Below are 12,598 nucleotides of genomic sequence, written 5' to 3' on the forward strand. Positions count from 1 at the left end.
GCATGTATAATAAAATAAATGCCAATTTACCTTGAGGTAATGAAGTGCCCGCTCAAGCTCATCCTTGGAGCACGAACAGACCAAATGAGAGAAGATGTATTTGAAGTTATTAATTAAAATCTCTCTTCGGTTTACATTCAGCTGTTTTGCTATGGTCCGAATAAGTGTGGAGGCTGCAGGACTAGCCTTGGCTGCAAGGTCAGGAAGCAAAACTTGTAGGGTCCGCTGGTAAATTAAGAACAACACTTAATGGAAAAAACAAACACAAACCCCCTCCAAAAACCCAGGGTTCAGCTTCTTTCCATTTGTGTCAGTACAACAACATACGCCACTGGTCATATGTATAAGTATGAATAAAGAACTACTTTAATAAGATGCAAATACCTAGTAAAAATGCACATAAAATAATTGCTTAAGGAGATGCTTCATCTAATTAATACTGAGAAACATGCAAACAAAAAGTGAGCTAGCACTTTTTGTGTCCATCTAGGTTCTCCACAAAAGGAAATCTTAAGGAAAAAAAAACAACCAACCAAACCAAAACCAACAAAAACCCAACACACCCACACACAACACCGCTCCTTCAACCTACCAGTCAACTAGAACACTGCTTATTTAACAGTTGTGCATTTCCCATCTACCAACAAGCAAAATACAAGCTACTTAGGCTTCAAGTAAAACAGATACCTAACCAGATCAAGAAGAGATCTATGCACAGAGCAATAGCTCTCTTCATTTGAAACAAGAAAGCAGACACCATACAAAAAAATCACACCTTACGAAGAATCCCTCCAAGTGCACTAAATCATTAATGTAGATATACTCAATGAGTATGCTAGACCTTAGTTCATCATCTGTCATCCTTGAATTAGCACTGTAGCCATCACTAACTCCTTGATAAATATATTCCTCTGTATTTGAGCTCCCAGTTGCAGCAATCCCAAAATATTCTATTTTATAACAAACAACAGCAACTGGAGGAAAAAAAATCAGATCCATGACATTCACAGAAAAATTGTGGACTAAAACAGAAATCCACAAGTACACACATACACCCTATACCACTCCTCACGCACCCCCCTCCCCCCCGCCCCCCCCCAAAAAAATAAATCAAAAGTAAAAAGGACTGCCCAACTTACTGAGAGAAAGCGATTTAGATCTGGAAAATCAAATACATTGGCAATCTCGGATAGCATGTCCAGCGCCATTTCTCTCTGGTGAGCAGCTGTTTGTTTCTGTAGCTCATTACCCTGGCATGGAGCACTCAATACTGCCATCTGGCTGGAGTGCAGGGATTCCACTAGAAACTAAGCATGAAGAAATATATTTTTAGTATTATTTTGCGCTCCCTAAAAATAAACACAAGAGCTTCACTCCTCTTTCTATGCATCTGTTATCCTTTCTCATTTATTGCACATAGATCTATGATTATTACTTTGCGATAGGACTGGATTATCATCTACTTAATAATTGCATTTAATTTTGTAACCCTGGATTCAGACATTGCATTATTAAAAAAAATACTCAAAATTAGAAAAGTCTGGGTTTGATAATTTTCTTTTAAACAGAACTTCTGTCTTTATGTAATGGGTTTAACAAAAGAACAAATCAATCATGTCTGTATAATGACTATAAATGTTGACTTCAATTCCAATATTAAAATCAAAGCCTCTTGTGGCAATGGTACCACACAATGCAAGAAACTATATAGATCCTCTATTTCAGAACAACAGCATACAGGAAATAAATAAAAAAAAAAAGCAATACTCTCAAGGGGAGAAGATCATGACAAAGTCAAAGATTTCCTATTCCTTCCTGAATGTTTGTGAGGTCTTTCTTGTTTTTTTAATCATCTCTCTGTCATCCTATAAAATTTTTGTAAGATACTGTAATTTTTACCTTTAAAACCATTTTCAAAATACACAAAAAGAACCTAAACATATGCCTTTCCAAACCACCAACTCTTTTCTTTTTACCTGACAGATAGGTTTCTTGTACTGACTGAAAAAAGCTTGCAGTTTTATGGACTTAGCTGCCGCCAGGGATCGAATTTCTGTGTATGCTGCTCCAGCCACAGAAGCCGACTTGGACAACAAACAGTGTAACAAATGCAAGAGGGCAAATGGTACCAAATCTCCTTTTGATGCCCTTACAAAGTAAGCAGAAGAAAAAGAATTTAGAAGGAAAAAAGAATCGTTGCATTAACAAAATTACTTAAGAATATACAATCACCATAATGCAAAATGACTCATCACTGTATTTGCATAGCTTATCCATACTTCCTATGACAGGGCAGAAGAAAATGAAGAATATTCCATATGAATCAACAGCTTAGTACAGTTGCAATGGACTCTGGGCAACGGCTGACCTTGAATTAAGTAATTTAATCTTACATTTACACTTGAACAAAAAAGTTACTTTGCATCACCAACTGTCACTAATTTGAATTTTCAAGATACTGTCAAAAATACCTTCCAATATCTCCTGTTGTGAGAATCAAGGTATCTTTAAGCTCATTATTTCTTGATATTTTGGCATTTGTATAAGCTTCTTTCATTCTTGAAACAAATAGCTAGAACACATGAAAATAAAAAATAGTAATTCGAGAGTGTTTGACATCAGTGAAACAAAAACCATAGTAAGTTAGGAAGAACAACAAAAAATAAATATGAATTCACCTCTTTTATGAATCCTTCTTCAGAGTCTAAGGATTCTAGTATGTTCTTTATGCAATCACTGAAAGCCACTCTTACATCTTTGTCTGGATCTTCCATTAGGTTTAATAAAGACCCAACAAGAATCTTCACACTGGACTCATCAGTGTTAAAATCCAGATGTTTGCAAAGATGAGGTATATTTTCTATAAATGCTGGGTGGCATAGGTTGGAGGAGGAAAGGAAAATATATTTTTAAAGCCTTTGGAAAAATCTATTGAAGTGCACAGAACAGTGATGCAAGTAAGCCATAAAGCACACTATATTTTTTTATCAAAAGAGTAAATATTGCCAAACCAGACAAGCTATTTAAAATTCAGATTTTATCAAGTATTACATTGCTAGATATAGCCATAGACCAAAATTAAACCAAGGTAGTTTAAAAAGAATATCAGTGACAACACCAAACATTAGCAGTGATATCAACTGAAATACAACATTTCAAGCACCATTGCAGCTATAAAAAAAACAATATAGGAAAAAAAGGAATGGAGAACGGTACATAAGTAGTGACTTAGTACCTCATACAGAAGTGCAAAATATTAATAAAGGTAAAGTCACATACCTAGCTTTACTGAACTGGATACTTTGTTCTCGAGGAGAATAAGAAATGGCTTGAAAACACAGGCTTGCACAGAACAAGTTTTTTCATGAGCAGAAGTCACAGTAAGGCTGCTACACAAAATATCATAAGTAACATGCTTTATAGCAGAGTCTGCTAAGGAAGGTCGTACACTGAAGGTACCAGAAAGACAGCAAGATAATTTCCCAACTATAGCAGCACAAGCCTCCTTGACTAGCTCAGACTCATCTTTGATTTGATTTCTGAAATGGAAACAAATATGAAACTTTTAAAATAGATCATTTACCTAAGAATTTGTATTTCTACATTGTCTGAATTCTCTAACTATACTGAAAGTACTATTAGGACAATTTAAAGATCCGTCTCACTAAATTATTTTTCCCTTTTCAGATTACCCTCAAGTTCGATTAAAGTAGCACTGGGCATGGTGAGTCTGGCATGTTACAAAGAAACTGAAGACTAGACATATTAAGACAGAAGACACCAAGATTTGTATATACAAAAGGCAGAGAAATTGCAAAGATTTTAAGAGACATATGGACAAATATAACATATTTAACTGACAAAGATACCTTCTTTCCCCTCTGTAGTTTAACTTTGTTAATTAGAAATGAGGTCTTCAACTAGCAAAGTAACTTGTACACTGACATGGTAAGCAAACACTATTCTATCATACAGACATCATCACTTAAACCTATCCTGTTGGTATCTTAAGATTTCTGAAATTATGATCTAGCAAATTCTGGATGAAATAGAGATAAATATTTATTTTTGTGCTTGTACTACGTTTCTTATTTGTCCATTTTTCTTCTTGCATGAAGACAGAAAAGCAGCATTAATACATACAAAAGAGCTTTGGGAATCATACTGCAGGACTGCATGCTTGGTGGATGAAGCAGGAGAGAGAATCCTTTAACGCAAGTAGCCCGAATTACTTCATGGGAACTTTGTAGTGCCCAATGATAAATGGATTTTCTCCAATCCAGACTAATGTTTCTTGGGAAGAGAGACAGAAGGAACACACAGTGTGACTGAGTTTGGGGTGCTAAAGAGAAAAAACAAAATAAAGTAGATAATTACTTGATTTAAACTTTTAATATTATCAATCATCATTAGAGGGCAAAGAAAATAATTTTACTTGAGAACAATCATTCCAGAGAGATATTAGATTTCACATACTTTAACATACTTACAGAAACTCTGTGCAGTTTTTTGACTCAAAACTAGAGGATCAAACCCAAAAGCAGATGGCTTAAAAGAAGAATCATCAGGATGGCTGTAAATCCAGGGCAGAGACAGCAATCCACATAAGTTATCAAGAATCTGATCACTCAGTGGAATTTTCACTAGAGGGCAAAAAATAAAACAAAACAACAAAACACTGATACTTTTACAGCTCTGTATAGTTTATAAAACAGATGCACATTTTATGTTCTTAATTTGCTACAATTTTATTTTTTTTTTTCCATCAACAAAGATTAGTATCACTACTCCCACATGTTGATATTCTACATTTTAGACATATGGTAATAAATAATGTAGTGCTACATCAAAATAATCTAAAAATGTCATTAAACAGTTGACAGCATATAACACATGAGCAGCAGAATGAATACAACTTTGGTATCTCTAGATTTATATATAGACTCTCTGGTGGACTTTGGGATAGCTAGTAAGCTGAACTCATAATAAATAACACTTTAGTCTTAGTAGAGTCTGTCCTCCATCCTACCAGCTACTTTTAAAGAAAACATACAAGTACTTAATATTTTTGGTACACTTCCTCCATGCCACATTTGCTGAAGTTGGTCAGAAGCTTTGAAATCTTTGAGTGGAACAGAGACAGTAAGGCTGCCTCTGTGTGTTTTAAAAAGAAACGAACTTTTAGCAGTTTTCTTTCTCACGCATATTCACCATCCCCATGTTGTCTCTTGTTCAGATAAAAAAAAAAAAAATCAATAGAAGTACAGACAAAGACTAGCAAATCATGTTCAAAGCGGAATACAAAGCAAACTCTCAAAACAGAGAAGAATGCGAGAAGAATGCTCTTTTTTTAAATTTAACCTTTTTTTGTACAGGAATTGGAGTTCTAACACAAGATCTATCATTTCAGTACCTCTACCACAACAGACCGATTTAGTCAGATGCATTCCTAATTTACAAATACAACAAAAGACATGCTAGTTTAAAGGATTTCTCACCTTGTGCATACAGCAAAGCATCAAAGATTTTCACTATTCTGTCAATCACTTGTTCTAGGTTAACAATCTGCGTAGCAGCCTCTAACAGGTTTCTGCAGACTTTCACTACTCTTGTGATAAAATCAGAGGAAATCCATGTGAACTGTATATTCACCACTGAATCTGAGGAGCTCGGAGTATTCTTACATGTGTCAGAGTTACACAGATGAGCTACTTTATGATATATACTGTTAAAATAGAAATCATATGATCAATGCAACATACTATAACATTTAATATTGTATTGCTTGTAGGCAAAGTTACTATGAAAGCGTACTACTTCAAAACATACAGGACTTAACCGATACTTGTCCTGATACATGGACAAGCATTAATCTACACAAATCATAAGAACAGTTAGGAGAAATTACTGGTCTCACAGTTTCACCTTGGTACTTTACCTGGTAGAATTTGTTGAGGGAGAACAATGAACTATGCACAAAGCAGCTAGTCGCAGAATTACAGCAATCCCTTCTACAGTCTGAAGAATATCTGCTGTCAGAATTTCTCTCTCAAGGGTAACCATTAAGGATGCAGCTTTCTTTGTGATGGCATTCCACAGAGGACTCTTCAATTTCATGTTTACAGGACTGAGACTGTAATTTGACCATATTAATTATTTTACAACACATACTTTTCTTCAGAAAAGATAAATCATCATAGCAAAACCAGAGCTAATCCATGTTGGATACAGGATTAAGAAAACACTAAATGAAGCTTTAGCTTAAATGTGCTCTTTGGGAGAACAAGATACTACCTCTGAAATTAAGTATGATGCAAATTAGACTTAGTGAAAGGCTATAAACATATAGCTCTACAATCCTTGGAAGGTCATGGAGAAGAGGGTGGTTCCTGATGACTATATAAAAAGGCAAACATTTCACCCACCTTCAAAAAAAGGCAAAAAAGAGGATCCAAAAAACTAAAGGCCTGCCAGTCTAACCTCAGTCCCTGGGAAGGTTATGGAAAAATTCTTTGAACTCATTTCTAGCCACATAAGGGACAAGGTGACTGGGAACAGTCAGCACATACTTACTAAGGGAAAATCATGCCAGACTAACTTGATTCCTTTCTACAATGAGGCACGTAGCTCTGCAGATAAAAGAAGAGCTGCTTATTTGGAGGACCTCAACTGGCTGGAAAACTAGGCTGACAAGAACCTCATGAAGGTCAGAGACATATGAAAAGTCCTGCAACTGGCACAAAAAACCCCGTGCAACAGAACAGGCTGAGGGCTGACTAGCTAGCAAGCAGCTTTGCAGAAAATGACCCGATGGACTTGCAGAAAAGTTGAATACAAGAGCAGTGTGACCTTGTTGCAAAGAAGGGCAACTATGTACTGGGCTGTATTATCAAGAGTGAAGACTGATCTTGAGCCCACACCTGGAGTACAGCATCCTGGAGCCAGTTTTGAGTATCCAAATATAAGAAAGAGATCAACATCCTGGAGCAAGTCCAAGATAATCACGGAACTAAAGCACAGCACAAGCAAAGGCTGAGAGAACTGGCTTTGTTCATCCGAGAACAACCTGACTTAACTAGACCCGCTTTAAGCACATACAGTACAACAGCATAGCCACATACGTGATTCTGTCATTCTGTCTGTATTCTCTCAACTTTTCCATTTTCAGTATGTATAAGTGAAAATAATTCACTAAAGTTTGGCTTAAAAAACATCTGTAGATTTTGATGCTTCAAAATATCATTTAGATCTTTTCCCAGAAGATCTTTCAATGTGGCTGTTACGAAGAAACTGACTCAAAAAAGTTGTCATTTGTTATTATTTACTAGCCACATTACTATAAAAGTAGTTATTGAGTAAGTGTCATACATTACTGGTGCAGGTGATTTCTTTGGATGCTTTGTTGGCAGGCTTAGTCGTTGTCTTTTCTCTGGAACTTCATCACCGCTGCTGCTCCACCCATCAGTATCGGAAGTATGTAGCTGGTTCTGATGAAGCTCCTGAAAGGTTTCTTCCATTTGTATTTTTAATGCTGTATAAAGTGGGCTCACCAGATACTGGGATGGACAAAGGACAGAGGTACCATGATGTGTGCTATGCTTTACTTCTCAAAGAAAGACATGACGTTATTGTTTCTGACTTATAATATAAAATTTCAAAATAACATGGTAACAAAGTTCTTAAAAACCTTTCTGTTCAAAAATCTTAATTACAAGATGAAAACTCTCATAAGCAAAGAAGTTTCCTGTGTTCCCACCAGACAGAACACAGCTTGTACAGCTGCTTACCAATTCTCACCATAATACCTTGCTACCAAAGCCATCCAGACGGACACACCAAGTTTAAGAGACAATGGATACACGTGTGGGTGTAAAGGCAACACTCAGCATACCAACACCTCATTATTAATACCTCACTATGGTTTTAAACTAAAAGAGGGTAGATTTAGATTGGACATAAGGAAGAAGTTTTTTTACGATGAGGGTGGTGAAACACTGAAACAGGTTGCCCAAAGAGAGATGGTAGATGCCTCATCCTTGGAAACATTCAGGGTCAGGTTGGACAGGGCTCTGAGCAACCTGATCTAATTGAAGATGTCCCTGCTCACTGCAGGGGGCTGGAATAGATGACCTTTAAAGGTCCCTTCCAACCCAAACCATTCTGATTCTATTTTATTTCAAATCTTTCTGTCTGCCTGTCTCCCAAAAATATGACTAAAAGCATATGGTTAGAAAGTAAGACCAGTTCAGATGAAGGGAAATTACTTGTAAAGCGGCCCTTATCTGAGCATACTCTGTGCCTTACCCCCGTTTTATACTATGATTACAGACAGAGCCTTATGCCTGCATAGCTTCTCAATAGTTTAATACATCTGAAAAACAGAGGGTCCAGCTACATTCAACTAATTAAAGAACTCTGACCTGTACAAATACGTGAAACAGTTGAGAAACAAGGAGTATGAATCTAATTACGCAACTAAAAATAGTATTTCCTAGATTTTCTTCTTGGCACAAATGTAGGTTTTTGTATGTGATCTATTCACACAATGAATGCAGTTTCTACAATTAACCTACCTCCTGTTCTTCCTGAGTTCCAAGCACATTCACAAAAACTCTGCATATGGTACTGATATGGACTTTTCTTACTTGCAAGGCAGATTCATAGCCAGTTGGAACAAACTCCAGAAAATATTGCAGTATATGGCAAAAAGCAGCTTTCAGCTTTTCAGACTGAAGACACCTAAACGCATCACCTTCAAACAATGCACAGAGCTTCTCTAATAGCATATTCAAGTAGACAGGTTCAATATTTCTGTAAGAATCTGCTTCAAAAGGCAACAATGTCCTCACCAACAGTAAAAGTGGTTCTCCAAACAGTTCTGATTCTTCAGTATCCATTTCAAGTGCTGACTGTAAAATTCCAAAAAAGACTGTGAAGAAAACACTGGCCAGCTGTTCTGGAGGTCCTCCTAAATGAATTAATTTTACTAAAAACTTCACTGCCAAAGCTTTAACTTTTGGACTGCCATACTCCAACAGGGAGCAGCCTATACCCCAGAGAATAATATCTTGTCGTACAAAAAACACATCTGCAACAATATCTGTCAGAATAGACATTAATATAACTTCCAAACATTCTACATTGGGCATACCCATCAGCTGTAATGGTGCCAATCTTAAATACCCCACATTGTCACTTGTATTGCTTGAAAACCTCTTTACAGGCACTGGCCAGACCAGTCCATCTCCCCAGAGATGCTTTTGTGCATCTCTTTCATGCAGGAAGATTAAGTCTTGGAAAAGCTGTAGCAAGTCTCTGGTTAGTACTTCAAAAATGGAGCAGCTCTTCATTTTAAACAGAAAAAGTAAAGAGCAAATGACGTCACAAATGTTCTTGTGCAGTATGTTGCAGTTTGGAGTTGCAGCAATTCGGAGAAGCCTTGTTATGATCCAGTTACTAAATTCTAGGACAATAAAAAAGAAACAGCAAACAGAAAATTAAGATAACAACCAAAACCTCCTATTATGAGCACCTCCTTGAGAGCAGGTTGCTCATCAGTAAAACAGAAGAAAACTCCTTGAGATAAATACATGTAGGCTTAGTAAACAAAGACCCTTCACTGGAACATTTCTTCAGATCTCATTGAAAAAGAAGAAAAGAAGGGGGGGGGGGACACGGACGGACGGACAGATGGACGACGACAGACATTTTACACTGGGTAGTTCCAGGCATTTTCCTCTGCTGAAAAAACCCTCAGGCAATGAATATTTGTACAAGATATCAACATGAACAGGGTAATACCACTAAGCAATGGTAATGAATAAGGTTAAACTCTGTCCTGATAAATTTCTGTCACCACAAGTGCAAATCAACTCACAACATTAAAGGTCTATCATAATATTTACTTACTTATAACCATGTAACACTGAATTTACGAATCTGCCTTTTTCTGATTTTTGTTCTTTTATATGATCCTATTGTCAGAAAATTTAAATCCTGAAAATATCAAGCTTCAACATAAACATTTTCAACAAACTCACCAATGCAACTGCATTCGGTTTCCTCCTGATTTCCATCCACATTTACAAACATAAGCGGGGAAGATTTCATGATATGTTGAATAAAATCAAGCAACATTACAGAACTTGGCTGTGAATCTGATTTCTTAATCAGTTCCAAAGCAACTTTAAAAAAAAAAAAAAAAAAAAAGAGATAAATTTCTGAATTAGCATTGCAATAAATCAACTTCACAAATTTTCTTCACACCTAAAGAAAAAGAAATTTTTAATACAAAATATTATGATACAGTATTAAACCTGTATAATTATCAATTATAATAATAATAGTGTGCTTTACTAATCCATGAAGATTATTTTGTGCATATTGTAAACCCATTATGTGACACCAAACTGTATGAAGAAAAAAATAAATTACTCAAGTATTATTCAGTAACACTACACACATTAACATTTAGATAGTATTATATCCAAGTGTTTGATGACTGAAGAATAGCAAATAGTTAACATTTTAATTTTTAATGACACAATTTTCCCTAGGCTTATGATTTGGGCAGAAAAAAAAACCTCTAAGAATTGTTCTAAATCTCCAAGAAATAGAAGTTTTTAAATGGTAAGTTCAGCTTACTGGATCAGAAAGTTATAGCAAAATACTATAAACATATCTAATGGTGCCGTACAGCTCCACTGAAACAGGTATCTGAATCAAATCAGATTTATCCAAATTCCACACGGTTAGTTAGCACAAGAAGAAAACTATCGCAGATTCAGATAGCAATTAACCACAAAAGTTACATGGTAATGATAAAATACAACACTTATGTATTCAAAAGCAGTATCAGAAGCAGATTGGCTTTTTGTTTTTATTTTTATAGCCCTCCCTTTCAGGGTTATAAGACAACTAACAAACACATCATCTATACAGTAACATGAGTATGATACTTACATTGATCAATTCACTAGACAAAATATCAATCTTACTGAGACAGCTTGTCATGGTTTAACCCCAGCTGGTAAATAAGCACCATGCAGCCGCTCGCTCGCTTCCCTCCCCCCCAGTGCGATAGAGGAGAGAATCGGAAAAAAAAAGTAAAACTCGTGAGTTAAGAACAGTTTAACAGGACAGAAAGGAAGAAACTAATAATGATAATAATAATAATAAAATGGCAACAACAACAACGATAATAACAATAGGAGTGGAATATACAAGTGATGTACAATGCAATCGCTCACTGCTCACTGACCAATGCCCAGTTCCTGAGCAGCAACCCCTCTCCCCCCGCCCAGGCCAATTCCCCCCAGTTTATATACTGGAAATGACATCACATGCTATGGAATACCCTGTGCCAGTTTAGGTCAGCTGCCCTGGCTGTGTCAGCTGTGTCCCCTCTCAACTTCTCATGCCCCTCCCTCCAGCCTTCTTGCTGGCTGGGCATGAGAAGCTGCAAAATCCTTGACTTAGTATAACCACTACTTAGCAACAACTGAAAACATTAGTGTGTTATCAACATTCTTCTCATATTGAACCCAAAACACAACACCATACTAGCTACTAGAAAGAAAATTAACTCTATCCCAGCTGAAACCAGGACACAGCTACATGAAATTATACCTCGGAAACACTGTTACCCTCACTGTGATTCTCCTTGATGCTAATGTACAGATAACTACAAGTGATAATATTTTAGTATATGTATTTCATATTTACTAAAATATTTTAAAGTAGTGTAATAATTGAAATCTTAACATGATTTAAGGAGAACTGAAATAAGGCTTTGTTAGAATTCTAAAATTAAAAATAAAGCCATTTACATCAAAGTATTTCAATTCTGAAGGACCCTGTGAGTATTAAGACTTGCAAGCTATATTACTCAATGAACAATCACATTACATGAAACTCCTGATTTTCAATGTTGAGAGCATTTATATTCATAGAACCCTGCACTGTATTTCCCCCCTCCTTTTTTTTTTTTTTTTCCTTTTTTTACTTAGGTTACTTCACATCATAACAGCAAATACTTCATCAGGGAAGTTATTAAAAAATAAGTCATAAATGGTATTGCATTCAACTACTAGATCTTTGTTGAAATGAGAGTTGTAACTTTTTTTTGGCAGAAGTTACTTAAAGCATAAAGCAGATAATAATTTTAAAAGATAGGGATGTAATACTTACCAACATCTACATCTGTAAGAATTCTGTCAATGAACTGGCAGAGTATTTGTCTTGGTTTCTGCACAACGGTATTGTATTCTTCTGGACCGGCACTAAAATTAGAAGTACATTATTTTGACATTATCCATTTTAAAATACAAAATAATTATTTGAAGTCTATCTCAACAACACAATGTTAAACATTTTTTTTTTCTTCTAGAAGCCTTCAAAAAGAAGTACAAATTGATTCCTTGTTTCAGTGACCAGCCTCTTGCACGTTGCTCTTTCTCCTTATTCTTCAGAAGTACAAAGTTTGACAAAGTGCTGAAGATCATTTAATTTTTTTATGCAATTATGTTTGGTATATATTAAATTCACACCTGGCAGACAAAGGGATTTATCCGCATGCTACTACCAAGCAACAAACCAG

General features: G+C 35.9%; 1 protein-coding gene across 6 annotated transcripts in view; it reads right to left on the reverse strand.

Moving 5' to 3' along the window:
* Positions 1-12,598, reverse strand: part of ATR (ATR serine/threonine kinase) — a 43,029-nt gene that overhangs the window by 29,744 nt on the left and 687 nt on the right. For 2 of the 6 annotated variants that reach the window (XR_007506343.1, XM_049802782.1), the window contains exons 2-15: positions 12,190-12,281; positions 10,041-10,184; positions 8,574-9,463; positions 7,369-7,556; positions 5,939-6,133; positions 5,499-5,725; positions 4,491-4,643; positions 4,144-4,342; positions 3,280-3,539; positions 2,679-2,869; positions 2,472-2,572; positions 1,977-2,148; positions 1,140-1,307; positions 31-225 (exon numbers count right to left, since the gene is read on the reverse strand). Coding sequence is in view for 5 of the 6 variants with exons in the window: in XM_049802782.1 (XP_049658739.1) it covers positions 31-225; positions 1,140-1,307; positions 1,977-2,148; positions 2,472-2,572; positions 2,679-2,869; positions 3,280-3,539; positions 4,144-4,342; positions 4,491-4,643; positions 5,499-5,725; positions 5,939-6,133; positions 7,369-7,556; positions 8,574-9,463; positions 10,041-10,184; positions 12,190-12,281 (3,175 nt within the window). In the remaining variant the exon portion in view is untranslated. The remainder of the gene's footprint in view (positions 1-30; positions 226-1,139; positions 1,308-1,976; positions 2,149-2,471; positions 2,573-2,678; positions 2,870-3,279; positions 3,540-4,143; positions 4,343-4,490; positions 4,644-5,498; positions 5,726-5,938; positions 6,134-7,368; positions 7,557-8,573; positions 9,464-10,040; positions 10,185-12,189; positions 12,282-12,598) is intronic. The other 4 variants (XM_049802786.1, XM_049802783.1, XM_049802784.1 and 1 more) reach the window with 4 other exon arrangements.

This window comes from Accipiter gentilis, chromosome 6 (genome assembly GCF_929443795.1).
Source record: "Accipiter gentilis chromosome 6, bAccGen1.1, whole genome shotgun sequence".
NCBI classification, from domain to species: Eukaryota; Metazoa; Chordata; class Aves; order Accipitriformes; family Accipitridae; genus Astur; species Astur gentilis.